The sequence below is a fragment of the Cebus imitator genome, unplaced genomic scaffold (assembly GCF_001604975.1).
Source record: "Cebus imitator isolate Cc_AM_T3 unplaced genomic scaffold, Cebus_imitator-1.0 Scaffold14, whole genome shotgun sequence".
Classification (NCBI taxonomy): domain Eukaryota; kingdom Metazoa; phylum Chordata; class Mammalia; order Primates; family Cebidae; genus Cebus; species Cebus imitator.
In genome coordinates this window covers 4,970,041-4,985,813 of record NW_016107329.1, presented here as the reverse complement: position 1 = coordinate 4,985,813, position 15,773 = coordinate 4,970,041, and the positions used below count along the sequence as shown (strand labels likewise).

Sequence of the window (15,773 nt, the reverse complement as noted above, 5' to 3'; positions counted from 1 at the left end):
TGATTTTTCAGCCTCAGCCTGTTACAGGTTTGCCCCTCTGTGAATTGGAGGCTTTTATGACAGTGAAAATCATGGCACAGATAAAAATGAAAGAAATACTTCTGTTATTTTTTTGAAAAAAATGCTTAAACCGTGAGAATACCGTCTTTAAGCGTTTTAAAATAAAATTTAGCCACCAGGATTTTGAGCATTATATCGCAAATAAAAAACAAGATTAACATCAAAAGGAGTCAGTTTTCATTCAATTGTGCAGCACTGTAGGCTGTGAAATTTAATATTATTTTGACTCATATGCTAATTGTAAAATGACAGAGGAAAATGGATTACGTTTAAATGAAAGTATACACAGCATCACCTGCAGCTCTGTCAAATGCAGATTGAGGTCTTTGGGCCAGGGACTGGGGACCCTCTAGCTCTGTTATTGCAGTTCAGATTTGACAAATAGAACCTTCCTTTAGACTGCAGTTTAATTACTTTTTGTCAAAGGTATGCATGATGAAGAGGCACAAATACCTTGAAGAGTTGCTAAACTGGTTTGTATGCCTATCAGCTCACCCTGTGTTTGAATTTCTGTGCTTCTCATCTTTCCTTTTCTTGAAAAGCTTTTGCTTGTCATTGGTGTGAATTGCACCCCCCACCCCCACCCCACCTAGTCTTTGCTCTCAGATTTATAACACTTTAAGGGTTCCAAATTGTATAGGCTGCTCTTAGACCCCTTTTCTTTGCCTTGAATAAATCAGGTTCATGTTGCAGATGATACTTGTTTGAGGAAAGTGTGAAAGAAGGGGCACCTGTGAAAACAGGCAGTTGTTCCAACACACATACACATTCAAATTAAGGCAGAAAATGTCAATTAAAGCCTCCAATTACTACCTTATTTCTTGGAGGTTTAAAGCCACTGAGAAGATAGTGGCGCACTCGCTGGAAGTTTCAAGGTAATTACTTTTTACTCTAAGCAGTGGTATCTGGTAACCTAATTCCATATAAACCTGATATCCTATCACTACACCCCAATATTTCTCTGGTTTCAGAATAAGTCTGTGCAGAAACTTGTTCTGATGTTAAAGTGCAAAAGGGGGCAGTAAAGTGCTATCCACAAAAACGGGAAAAAAATGTCCAAGTATTTCTTATTACTGCTTGTGTCTTTCTTAGGCCTTGCCTTTATTTATTCCTTTTATAACAAAGCTCTTCTTTTAGGGCCATTGAGAGAATAGCTTAATAAGCTGTAGTAGCAATCTAGCATTAAATGGAAGCCATGCAGGACTGAAGATCCTGCCTGTTTATGAAGTGTGCCATCACATTCACACACTCATGATGCAGAGTCATTCTTTGGGAGTACTTGCATTCCCAGGTGCACAGAGCACTTCGGAAAGGAGCCTCGGTCTTTGGTGTTAATGGTCTTCTAGCTCCATATAGACATGGCAGGCCCAAAGTACATGGTGGGGTGAAGGGTCAAGGGTTTGGGCTTATCCAGAGCAGCATGCATCCTTTGTCAGGAGCTGACTGGAAACACCAGCCAATTACAGCAGAGCTGCAGACTGTTCATCCGCATTCGGAATTGCAGACAAACCGGTTTGTACTCTGACTTCTCTTCTTCATTGTAGGCTTTGGCATTTAATTAAAATAAAAATTAAAGCCTTTCATGGAAAAAGTACTTGTTTTCCAAAATGGGGTAAATTCAAAGTGTACTTCATACAGATTACTGGCTTGAGAGTAAACTTTTATCATAGGACTTTTGGTTTGTAACAAGAGGCTGAGCCACTTTCTAAAGCTGGGGTTTAGAATATTTGAAATGTTTGTACAGTTCAATGATTAAGCATAAATTGTATGTATTCCCTACTTTTCACTTATTTGAGTAAACAAGTTTGTTACTACAGCTTCTGTGGACTCAAAGATGTATGTATTAATCAGGCCACGACTTCAACTAGGATACTTTTATTTATTTGCTCGCTAGGAAGTCTATAGGCATTAAATATTTTAAATGCTTATTTTTAAAGTCAGTTATGAAAGATAGTACAAAGTTTTTCTGAAGCTCCATAAAAAATAATGTCTTAATCACAAAAGCATTGACTATTTATTGCAAAGAAAACACAGAAAGCTAAAAATCATTCTAAGTCCACCATTCAGTAGCCCAAAGTGGTCTCAGGTAAAGGCGGTATGTGTGACCATTTGTTTATGGTTGTCTCCATGTAGTCAGCAAAATAAACAGAACAACATACCATATATTATTGATGTGTATGCTTTCAACTGAAATTAGCCGTCTACTTACAATGATCATATACACTAATGATATAATTTTGAAATGAAAAGAAACATAAAAATTCTTTGTGGAAAGTACTGCGAATTGACTGCTGGGCAGTTTGCTCCAGAGGTAGAAGAGCTTTATGTAGGGTCCTGTCCCCCGACCTGCATTTATTCCACTTGCAGGTGTACCAGCATCCATGTCGGGACACACCTTGTCCTGTTATGTGAGTCATGTGGCCCTGTTTCTCAAGGGCATGATACCTGCCATAATTACACACAGATACTCAATATTTTATTTAAATAGATTTGTATGTGTATAATACTAGGTAGAAGTGGCTCTGGATCTGATCTGATGCTTTTTAAATAGAAGCTTTCCCACAGCATTTCCAAGCACTGTCATCGTATCTGTCTAGATTTGGAGTTTACCTGGCCTAGTTATCTGTCTGGACATAGAAACTGGTAGTTCCTGTTTGTATCTTTTTGTTCTGATCTCTTTATTCTGTGTCAGCTTAATATTCTTGCAGTGAGTTACTGACATATTAACTCATCCTTCTTCCTTTCCCTCTGTGGATCTGTGGCTTCCCTCAGGAGAGCCACCAGGTATATTTTCACACATTTCGTGTGTATTTCCAGAGACCGCACTAGCGTCAAGTGGCCCCCCAGCGATTTGGGTTTTCTTCTCGGTTAATCTACTGCTTTGGCCAACCTTGAGGAAACTTGTATGAAAGCATCAGATGTTTGTGCTAAGGTGCATGTAGTGTGGTCAGGGGAAGAAAGAAGCAGGGAAAATGGAGTAGCTGTGGGTGAGAGGGGGAGCAGGCAGTGCAATTTCAGGTTCACTACACAGCTCTCCATAAACATCTCTACTGCTGGCTTCCCACAGATCTTCCTATTACACTGGGCAAAGTGCAGAAATAGATCAGGCAACTACTGCCTCTGTCTCCTTCCCAGGCACCCTGTGAGACCTGATAATGCAATACTGGTCAGCAGAAAAGTCCAGACTTGACATCCCAACGTGCCGTGGTCTGGTCTGTGAACGAAAATCACATGTGGTGACCTCTGATCTTTTTTAATTAATTAATTATTTTTTGTGACTTCTGATCTCTAAGTGGCTGGTTTATGTTTTCAGTGTTTCAGGCCTGTGTTTTAAAAAGCATGTGCTCATAGCGAAGGTTAAAACTTTCTGCTGTCTTCATTAATTGTGCTATGTTCCAGTCTATTAATATTAAAGAATATTGTGTTGCATAATGACTGTTTTTTAAAGATCTTATAATTATGACTGTGAAGTTGAAATGTCTAATTTAAATTATTAGAGATCTAGTTTAGATTACTAAATATTCATGCCTAATTGAGATTATTAGACTTAGCCAAAGTATACATGTAGAAATATTAAGAGTCCAGATTAGTGAAAAATTTGTAAAAGCTTGGATTAAGTTAAATAGGTAATTCAAGAGTAAAAATAGATTCTAATATCAGATCATTTCACCAGAGGCATGTTAAGTTTGGAGGCCCTACTTGAGTGTTTCCAGTTTTTTCCACATTATATTGTCTCTGTATTCGATTCAAAGGCAGGGCATCTATTGTCTTGCTTGGGACTGATTCACTGGGGAAAACCGTTGGAGGAGTTGCCTGTTTCCACCCATTTTGCCCCCACTCTTAGAGCGGCTTCCCATGGCTCCCAGGAAGGCCCTACAGTGAAAATGCATCAAGCCACAAGCCATGGCGTGGGAAGCAGTCCTGAACCTGGACATTCTCTTGATGGAAAGGAAGAGGCAGCTTTCCCCTCCCAGGAAGACAGTAGAGAGCCTGCTCTGACTTTGCTCAGAGATGGGACTAGTCTGGCTCAGTCCTCTCTCCTGTGTGAGACATGAATCACTTTTGGTGGTCTTTGCTTTTTATTTGGGATTAGAAATCAGCAGACTTTATTAAATGAGACCTCTCTCTAACCACTTTCTGTCTGGGCGAAGTTTAACAAGAACAGCCTCTCCCCATGCGTTATGGGTGGTAACTGTGGTGGTTTTCCTCTGCTGTTTTTGGTTACGAGATGAACATTATCGGAACACACAAAAAGAAATCTATATTTGGCATCCACAATGGAAAGTCAGTTTAGTAATTTAAAATTAGCCAGTTGTCATCATCATAATTCTTTTTAACACTTTCAAAGTCAGCATAGGATAAGTATATTGTTGAATATTACAAAATACTTAGGGCATGGATAGATGTGCTGTGTAGTTTGATTTTAATGTGCCTAAGCAATCGAAAGTGACGATTCAGATACAAACCCCATCGCTTCAAAAATAGGAACTCCATTTACTGACTTGATTGTAACATATGGAACTCATTGTTTTCCATTAAAAAATGATAGTATTAGGAAAGTCCATTTGCTTTTCATCTGTAGTCTGCTGTTTGCATAATTGTCCAGAGTCCATCTGTAATATTAAATGTAAAACTGAAATTCCATGTAGCTGATATGTTTCTTCCTCACCTTTTAGTTCCTGGCCTCCTGGGGAAGGGTTGCATATCTGAGCCATGGTCTCAGATGACCTCCTCGGAAGAAGCCTCTTCTTTTTAGGCACCACTGATGTGTGCTTGGCGTGGAGCTAGACCTCTGGCTCTCCATGTGATGCTCACATGTGCGTGTGTATTAGCTTTTTCTCGATTTCCCTTAACTTCATGGCTTATCTCTGAACAGCTTTATTTGGGGGTGGTGGGGGAGTTTTCCAAGGCCAGAGTTATAATTTAATGTGCTGCAGTGAGAACTGAAAAGTATGCAGAGAAAGGGGACTTTTCCTGTCATGGCTCATTGGACAGCAGCATGTCTTCACCTGCTTTGTGTGTTAGGTCCATGTGTCATGCTTAAATGAAGAACATGGGATGTAAGGGGCTTTGGACAGTGCTGAGCCAACAAGTGCTTCAAAGCAGCTGTGTTTGTATTATTAGTGGTTCTGGAAGTGGCTGATTGCCTTGCATTTTAAGTAGAGAGGGAGTGTAGAAGAGTGCCGATACTTACAACTTTTTCTGAGCGGAAGGGTCAGAAACTCCATCTGCAGGGCCCCTTGCTCTCCAGGAACACCACTGTGCCTGGCACAGCATCTGCGGAAATCCAGTCTCTCCTCCTCGGTGTGTCCTGCCCTGACTCTAAGTGGTTCTATCTTCAGAATTCTTATCATGCCTGTGATCTGCAAATAGTGGTACTTAATTTGACTTCAGTTTGTATAAATGTTAGCTTCTATTTGTTCATTCCTATTTTTTTTTCAACTAATACATTATTTATAGAGCTTATAGTCTGTGTCAGCCCCTTGGGCATTTAATGCTGAATTAGTCACATGTGGGACTTGCCTGCCCTCAGGGAGCTAGACTATAAATTCCTAATGATCAGTGATCTCTACTTTTCTGTCACTCACAACGTCTGGCACAAAATATGTAGTTGTTACAGTCACAGCACTCTTGTTTGCTGCCACAGTGCTTTAGGAAGTGTGAGAGTTCCCGGGAGGCAGAGTCAGTAACGCAGACTGTACATCGTGAACACGTGGCCAGGAGAATGTGGTTCAGGCTCTCAGCTCAACTGCACTCTGTCCACTGAGAAGCCATAACCTCATCAGTTAAAGGGACTGGCGTGCTATGGCTGTTTAGGTATATGCTTAAAAAGTAAGCTACTAAAGCACTCAAGTATTGGGGCCTTTTGTATTGATTTAATTAAAGAAGCAATCATTGTTTTAATGAGCTCTAGAAACAATTACTTTTGAAGAGCCGAGGATCAAATTCTTGCCTCATGTTTTGCCACAATGTGTTCTGAAAGGTGAATTAATGCTTTTGGAAGCATCAGGAATGATGAGTTTTACCGGGATTTGCATATTAAATATGTGTATTGAAATGTGAGCCTCTCTGCCAAACTTCTGTTTTGATAAGCCTTCTCCTGGGTTGCCTTCACTGACCGTTACAGATTTTTAACAAAGTTGGACAGTACATGCTGAACGAAAACTTTACATCAAGGAAGACCTGGCTTGTTTGTAAAATGAATTAAAAGGCTCATTAAATTATTTATGTGACTTATGCCTCCTGAAAGTATGATCTCAAAGGCAGAGATCCCTGAAGCACCACCGACCCCTGTGTCGCGTGCTCTCAACCTCACCGCATCAGTGAGTGATGAGAGTCAAGAGGAGTGACTTGCATGGCCAGGGAGGAAACCTCCTGTGAGTCTTCAGTTAAGCAGGAGAAAAAAAAATCCTCATGAAGGATACAGGATCTTGGGAGCATTTTGAATGAAGAAAGTGCTTAGTGAGCCAAACTTGAGACATAGGGTGTAATGTGGGAGAGTTCTAAGATTTGCAGTGATGTACAGCTTGGGAGGGGGTGTGATGCATTTTCTTAAAAGAGCTAAATGAATGGTTGAGGAAATGGGTACATCTGGCTTGGTAAGAATCCTGATCTCTGAAGCCTGGGAAGCCCCAAGGGCTTGTAATTTAGGAATACTTCTAACAGTAGCTAACACTTATATAGTGCTGTCTGTGCATGTTACAAAAGGAGCAGATTCAGGATAGAAAATGTTTGGAGTGGTGTGAGAAACCCTAGGCAGGAACTGACCCCTGGTGTTTGTAAACCTTAAAGATGTCCAAAAAAGATCAAGGAATAAGACAGGAGAAAAAGGAAATGTCAGGAAGATGATCAATTTAATCATGGAGTTGAGTTTGCGCCTACTGCCTGGCATCTTGCCTGAGGTTTGTGACCTCAGCAGCACATCAGAATTACTGTATGTGTGTTGGAGGGCTTGGGGGAGGTAAAGAAATTAGCCTCATCTAAAAACATTCTGATTCGGCCTGTTACTTGAGAAACTGAATTGTGTTTTGTCCATAAAGAAGATGACATTGTCTAGAGACAATACACTGACATTCAGAAGGTTTGAGGGGATACCACGGAGAGGCTCTCACTGATCTGCATTTGTCAGAAGTTCTAGAGAATTCTTCAACAGTACACACATGGTGGTTTTAAATATATCATTGTTATAAAAATTCATTTTGAGTTCTGTTTCACAGAAAGATTTTTTTTTTGAATGGATGAATGACATATGTCCTTGCTAAAGGAGCTCAATTAAAAAGAAAGGGACCACCCCTCTTTTGGGGGTTGTCTAGTAACACATGGCTAAGAAAGAGGTAACAGCCACATACATTTTTCCTGCCAATAAAGAGTGCAGGCTTTTAATATGAATCCATAATATGATTTCTCTTATGTTTTGTGCTGCTTCATAACCACGCTCATCATGCACTTTTCAGAAAATTAATACCATTCATTAGCATAAATCATAAGCTATTACCTTGATATAGGTTTAAAATTGGAGGTGCCCTATCATCTTTGCTTTATCTTTCAGTGAATTGTGACCCTGTAGTCATCATGGCTGGTGGGCGTCTCTGGTTAAAGAAAGGGTTGGACTGGAAGGATTCAGAGGCGATTCTTTGTTCTCAGGCTCTAATATTTTAATGAGCCTGCAGGCTTGGCTGCTTAGGAACGGAGCTGGGATTTCTAAGTGTGTTGTTAGTGTTAGCACTTGTAGGATGTTCATTAGGAAGTTCTTGTTTCAGTTTTTCAGAGAAACTCCCCATTAAGAAAGAGCTTTCAGCAGCATGACTAGCAAGAAAGAGGAAAGGGAGGAGGGAGGCTTTTAGCTATGAGCATTAAGGGGATATTGTATCAGTAGTCTTAGTTCTAAAGATTTGCTTCTAAGAATTAATTGGAGCAAATACATCTTAAGGGAAGAAAAAAAAGATTTGTAGAGCAGGGACAGTGGTTGTTGTCCTTGCAAGTAGAGGACTCTTCATTCTGCAGCTGAATCAATACTACAACTAATTATTTCTGGTTATCTTTTATGGGTTTGTCAGACATTTCTTTTGTTCAGTGTAATAAAAAACCCATTGTTTGATCAGTGACTAATTATGATAAGTAATTTGAAACATTCTTGATGAAACTTGTCTTAATTAACATCAACAGCAAATGGAAACTAACAGGACAACAAAGTATTAGTGGATTCACTGTTCCCTCCAATTGATGAGATCTCTCTGTGGCATGCCCAATAAACTAAAGCTGCCAGTGGTTAAAAAATAACAAACATGTGGGAACATGTGACTCACCGTGGAGGAAAAGTTAATTGTAAAGTTACACAAAGGAGTACTGAAATACTGCAAGTGAGGGGGTGGTGAAGAAATGTCAGCAGGTAGCCCAATCCTATGGCGTAGAGTAAGCAACGTGGTTTCTTTCTCTCTTTCCTTTTTCTTTTAAAGCTTAATTCCAAAATGCATTCATCCCATATTGATCTGAACTAAGAGACTTTTGGTAAATAAAAGCGTGAATCTGAAAATTTGTAGTTTGGGATTATTGGCATTGGCTGGCTGTATGGTAACTATCATTAATACTGTTAATTTTTAATCAACTCAATGGCTTTTTTTTTTATGCTTTTAGATTTCTACCTGGACAAGGACTGGTACTATACCCACAGATAGGAGACAAATTGGATATTATTTGCCCCAAAGTGGACTCTAAAACTGTTGGCCAGTATGAATATTATAAAGTTTATATGGTTGATAAAGACCAAGCAGACAGATGCACTATTAAGAAGGAAAATACCCCTCTCCTCAACTGTGCCAAACCAGACCAAGACGTAAAATTCACCATCAAGTTTCAAGAATTCAGCCCTAACCTCTGGGGTCTAGAATTTCAGAAGAACAAGGATTATTACATTATATGTAAGTATAATTTTATTCGTTTATTTTATAGAAATTAGGATAATCTGTATAGGTTTGTATCAATTTTTGTTTCCTTAAAATTATTGTGGCAAATAATTTGGTGAGAATCTTTGCTGAAAAATTGTCCCCCCCCCTTTTTTTTTTCCCAAAGAAACCTTCATTGAATTTGGGACCCTGTGCTACCAGTATTCATTAAGTATACATCCCCAAAGAGAAAAAAAACTCCTAGAATTCTCATAGTATTGAAATAAATGTATTATATGAATATGTTCAGCATCTCTACTGACAAAACCATTTTTAAGGACCATTGGTGGATTTTGATAGGTAAATCTTGTGCAATGCCTTTTCTCTTCACCCATCCATCCATTCATTCACTCATTCATTTCGTATTTATTCTGTGGCAGAGACTGTGCGTAAATGCTAGGGATTCAGCAGTGAACAAAGTAGTATAACAGCATGCTTTCCTCAAGAAGTTACCAATCCAGAAAGGATGGGGATGACAGGCAAAGGTCACATTAAAACCAGATTCAGAAGAAAAAGACAAAACTTGGTTTGCTCAGTGAATTACTCTTTTTTTTTCCTATATATATATAAAATAGTTTGACACACTGTTTCGGGAATAGGTGGTACGTATCCTTTGGGTCATATCTGAGGCTAACTCATAAGGACGTGAAGTTGGCTGATGAGCACATTCGGAGCCCACACCTACTATGTGCAGATCCCTCGCTGGCACGAGGCCAGTATCATGATTTCCCAGGGCCCCAGATGTTGTTAAAGTCTAGGTGACTTAGACAGCTGTTCGTATCATTCAAGCAATGAAGTCTTTTTTCTTAATCTCCTTGGTTTAAAATTATAATTGTGTTGAATTTTCCATTTGCTTGGTTACCGTAGACTCCCGTTTATTAGGGAACTGCTGTCTGCCACTGGTTTATTATTTGCCCCAAGGTGGACTCTTAGAACTTTAGGTAGGAGACTCTTGGTGATGAAACTGAAATTCTTGCAGCTCAACCTATGAGCTGCACTTTATTGTTATTTTATTTTTTTAGAGACGAGGTCTAGCTTTGTTGCTGAGGCTAGAGTGCAGTGGCGGAATCACAGCTCACTGTAGCCTTGAACTCCAGGGCTCAAGTGATCCTCCCACCTCAGCCTCCAAGTAGTAGCTGGGACCACAGGCATGTGCCACCGCACCCAGCTGGAGAGCTGTACTTTAAAGCACAGAACCAAAACCTATTTTTAAAGCCAACTTGATACATAGAGTAGCTTACCAAGAATTAGTAACAACAAAAAAAAAAAGAGTGGTAGAGTATATACTTAATAAAGGAATGATTATTATAAAATAAAAATAAAAGCATTCTGAAATGAAACAGTTAGGTGGGGGTGGTCACGTATACAGAATAATAGGGAAATTTGAAAATGTAAAATAATTATCAGAAACAATAAATGGAAACTTTAAGCTTTTGGAAGTCTAACAATGTGTTTATATTAGTAAAGACTTTTAAAGTAAGACTTTTTCAGTGAAAGCTACTATTTAGCATGACATCTACAGGGAATTGAAACTGATCAGATGAATTTATGAAGAAAGTGAATGCTCCTGGGTGGGGCGGGAGAAAGAAGGTAGTGGTACCGGAAGAGTGGACACACTAGAGATTAGATGCTCTAGGGCAGTGACTGCATGTGCCTACCCCGTGGATGCAGCCCAGGTCCACTGATAAGCCAACAGACCCAGGGTCTCTCCCCTTATTTTAGCTTAGGACTTCATAAGGAATGCTGTGCAAATTCTAAGTCCCCACTGAGCGAAAGTGGAATTTTAGTAAACATTGAGAGTTTAACTTTTAGTGTGAAATAATAGGCAAGATATGCAAATAAAGAAATGGTTTACCAACATCGCTTTGCTTAATGTGGTGAACATTTAATAATTGTTTTTTATCGATACATGAGAGATTTGTATTTAGAAGCACAGTTTAATTTGTAATTATAATATTAATCTACACAATAATGGCATCCCTTACTTTCTTTTTTTGGAAACTCTTCATACCACACTAACAGGTTCATTGCAGTTACTGTGCTACTCTGGCCATCAGAGCTCTCCTTAGAGTTAAGATTTACCGTGCAAAAGCATATGGTAATCTAGGATAAATGAATCTTTCTTAATATAGAGTTGCGGGTCTCAAGTTTGAAACTATGAGAGGCTATTTGGATGTTGTTTTGGGGCATTGTCATAAGGGGTGGGTGAAGGACTCAGGGCTTAGAAGTGTGCCAGGAAGTCCTGTTGAGACTTTCGGCAGAGTTGAAAGACATCCACGATGGCGTAGGCAGAGGAAGGTGTTTCAGATACTTGGGAAAATATAGAAGCCAGTTTCTCACCCACCCTACAGCAAAGCTTATTGATCTACAAGTTTCCCTAGAAAGGAAATGAGAAATGCAGAGAACAAATGTTAAAATAGTTTTACAAACTAACATTGGCTTTGTATTGCTTCTTCAAAAGTCCAAAGACACCAAAATAATTAATGGATTTTAAAAAGTCGCTACTTTGTATATCAGACAAATGCACGTGCATATACACAGTCAAGCTCTGTACTGGTTTTTTTAAGATGGAAAGTTTTTGAAGTTAGCAATTTTTATATTAGTACATTTACAAATAGTGCTAGGTAGCTTGATGGAAAGTATTAAAATTTACATGTATATTTTTAACACTTTAAATCATTGGTTCACTCTGAGACAGTAAATAATATTGGCATTTGAGTTGCTTTAATAAGTGTTACATGGGTTTAACCCTAAATCTGAGTGTCTAGTTGATAAGTGCCTTTACAATGAGCAGTGTTATAATAAATATTATGTTATTGTGTGCTGATTTCTTTCCATGGAAAGGAAAAAAAGATCTGATGCTTTGGAGGCATGCTTGACTTTACCCAATGAGGAGCAGTCCAAAGGGACTGACTTGCTTTGGGGAGCACCGTACATGAACCTCGAGTCTTACTTGCTAGTCCTGCTGTCTGAGCTTAATGAGAAAGTCACTTTATTTCTTTAAACTTTAATTTACTTCTCTAAAAAACACTTCCGGTATTGTCATTTTTCTTGCTAATGATGGAGGTCTTCTCCAATTTCAAGCCATCTTATGGTTGGGCATACAAATCCTATGTAGGATCACTTGTTAGTGTGATTTCAAATGGACAGGATCCTCTGTAAATTCTTTAAAAACATTTAACTTGATTTGTGGTGTTACCTGCTTTAAAATATAGTCATCACACTTTTGAGTTTCAGAAGTGAATATTAATTTTTAATTTGAACTATATTTTTTAAACCTAAGTATTCACTAAATCTGCTTAGGAGATGATGTGGCAAACTGGTATGCATCCTCATTAATTCTTCTCATAGATGGTTATTTGCTTTTTAACTTGTGGCAAAATTATATACAAATGGTCACCAACTTACAATGGTTCAACTTAAATTCTTCAACTTTCTGATGGATTTATTGGAGTATTAAATGCATTTTCAATTTAATGGTATTTTTAGCTTACCTTGTGCTTATTAAGTATCAAGATATAGTCCCACCTAAGTCAAGGAGCATATGCATATGGGTTTTTCTTCTTGTTTAGAATTGACTTTTTCAAGTGACCTATTTCAGTAATCAGCCATGGACCTAATTTGCATAATGAAATCTTCTTATCTTCAAGTGATCCAAAGATGGAGATACTATGGCCATGTGGTCTGAAGAGACCTTTTCTTTATTATGTTTAGATCTTTAACTGCCTTAAAAAAAGAGTAGGTATTTTACATAACCTATAGTTATTTTTATTATGTTTTTAAAGATTTTTTTAATGTTCAGTAAATAACTGTCTGTTATGAAATTGCCCATTTTCAAGGGAAGCTTTGTCTTTGACTTACTAAATTCTCTTAGTTGATATTGGAAAAGCCTTCTTGTTAGCCTTTATCCACAGAATCTTCTTTGCAGCACTTTCTGTGCCTGCTTCAGTTTCTTTTCAAAGGTGACACCCAGAGCTGAAGGAGTTGTTGGCAGGTTTGGTGTGTTGGCCCTTTGCAACAGCTGTCCTTACCAAGCAAGGTTCTGTGGGCTGGTTCTTCGACCTTAGCATAAAACCATGCAAAATACCCACAAAGAGGTTTCCATCACACTACCAAAATCATGTGAGTCAGAGGTAGATGAAAAGTGAGTGCCATTGTGTTCATACTTTTCAAGTGAACAGTAGCTATAGCAGAGCCGTTAGACAAAGAAAACCATATTAATGAAGCACCTCCCAGTTTAGCTTCATAATGGCCTTTGCATTATTTTGCTGCAAATCCAGAGAGCTAAGACACGTCTTGTGGCATAGTCCATAAGTCATCTTTACTAAGGACTATTTGATTAAAAGTTGTTGAGTGAGATCCACCCTGTGGTGTTCACAGCATCCCTCTTGGAGGCCTCCCTCACTCTCCATGCCTTGGCAAAGTCTTCCTTGAGACACTGAATGAGTCTGGAGAAGCTACTATTTCTTAGGGCCCTCATTGGTTTAGTCTTCTGTAGCTTTTTTTTTTTTTTTTTTTTTTAATAAAGAGCATGTAAAATTGGAAGGCTCTACAAACAGCTTTGCTATTTTTTTAGACATATACTCCACTTCTAAGGAAAATCACAAAATAAAGTAAAATGCTTGCACAAATATAAAGAAACAGTATTCTTAAAGAATCAAAACAGAAGAACTTTAGAGTCTATTGCTTATGTTGTTGAGCATATATTTGTTTTCTTATTTTTTCTGTCTTTGATTTACTTATTTCCAGGGAGTAGGTTTGGCAAGTAGCACTGAAATGTACTGAGTGCACTGTTCTTTCTCTAGCAAAATAGTTACAGGAGCTTTCAAATGTCCTCTTACCTATGGATTGCTTTTAGAATATAGAATAATGTGTGGGCTGTATAAAGCGATTATGTGCTTTATTTGATGAATTATTTATGTATGGTAAATGTAGCAAAAGCCACATTTCCATCATTAAATGTAATCCCATTTGGTGATACAGCAACATCAGCCTGTCACTTGGGTCTTCTGACTGTGGGGTGAGGATTTATGTTTGATACCTTGTGCATAATGGCCGAGTTCAAGCACTTAAACACACTTTTATTTTTAACCTACAGCTGTCATCTTTGTAAGAGGATATTCATCAGAATCTTGCCCGAGACTGTGCATTTGGGTGCTTGGGGGATACAGCACCATCACCCCTCCCCCAGTCCAAGAGAAACAGATCAACATCATAGGTTGAGAGTTCAGGGTCTGGAAGACCCAAGTTCCTGAGTGCCCTTCAGCAAGTGACTTAACCTGTCTCTGCCTCAGTCTCTTCATCTGTAAAGTGGAATAATGGTAGCATCTGCTTCACAGGGTTGATGGGAGTCCAGTGGAGTGGGAGATATAAAATGTGTACTTCCACCCTTGACACCAGATACGTACAACCAAGAGTTAACTCTGGAGCAGGGAGGAAGTATGAGGCTGCAGGCTGGAGGCAGACCTGTGCTGGCTGCAAGCTGGGGAGGGTGGGCCCACAAAAGCTTCACCGATTTGAAGTCCATCCATAAGATGGAACTCCAAAGAGCTTACATGTTTCAGTCATGCTGCATAACTTAATTATAAGATCTTCTCTCGGTCTTCTTTGAGTGTTATAAAAGCTCTTTTGTCCTTGAGCTTCTTTTACCAAGAAACATGCATTTATGTATCTTTTTTGTTCCTGGAATTGCCCAAGCTTGTTAGCAGATCCTTTGTAAGACCCGAAAGAGACAGACAGGGGAGGAGTCTTCAGATACATATAATCATTTTTCCTAGTTTCCATGTCACCAGCCTTGCCAGGACTTTTTCTCAGTTCCCTGTTACAGAAAGAAAATGCTGTGTCTTTATTGATAATTTTAGCAGCATCCTAATGTGGTATAAATGGTCCTCCAGAGAAGAAAATGTGTCAGAGTTGCGTTATCTCTGAGGCTAGCTGGGAAAGTAGATCAGTCCATTAGTCTGATAATTAGAAGCGTTGTTTCTGTTATTTCTTAACATCATGTGAGCTCCCTTTCTGGCCGTATTCAAGGTTTTTCCAGTGTGTATCAGTGAGGCTCCTTATTGAATTTAATATGAATACAGATAAACTCTTTACACTTGAGGAATAAAGTCTCAGCTTCTGCTTAACTTGAGATTGTACTGAGAAACTTCTGGCTCTCAGGTATAATGGAGTCATGACCATGGGGATGCTTGTCCTGGGTGGCTCAGTGTGTAAGAGGAAAAGGCTATTGTGGATGGAGACTCTGCTCACACATTAGATGACATCACCTAAGCCATCGTGACAGCAGTAATTATTTAGGAATTGCCCAGAATAAAACTACCTTCATTATTTCATAAAATATCCTAGTATCTTTAGCACCTGTATTTATGGCTTTTTAAAAGTTCACTGGGATTTACAAATAGTTGGACAGTACTAGAGACCTAGTACAAGTATGAAAGAGGACAAATTTATTTCTTAGTAACATTTAAACATTCATCAAGCAGATAAAACTTTAAAGCAAAGCAAAACACATGAAAATAGCCAAGATGTATAGACAAACATAACAAATATTACTTTGAGAAAACTTATTTATATAGTTCTTAAGAGATACACATTTGTTCCTGAAGTTTCAAAATCTCAGTCTGGGAAGTGTTGTGACCTTCACATATACTTGTCTCACTTTGAAGTCTAGAAACACACATCCTAGAGCAATTTTTATCACTGTGAGAAAGCCAAAACTTGGAGAGTATGTGTACCTTAGTACAATTTAGTTGGCCACCAAGTATCAGA

General features: G+C 38.7%; 1 protein-coding gene across 1 annotated transcript in view; it reads left to right on the top strand.

Annotated features, from left to right (window-relative positions):
• EFNB2 (ephrin B2) overlaps positions 1 to 15,773 on the top strand; it is a 44,782-nt gene that overhangs the window by 13,749 nt on the left and 15,260 nt on the right. The window contains exon 2 of the mRNA XM_017501607.1: positions 8,695 to 8,978. Within this exon, the coding sequence (XP_017357096.1) occupies positions 8,695 to 8,978 (284 nt within the window). The remainder of the gene's footprint in view (positions 1 to 8,694; positions 8,979 to 15,773) is intronic.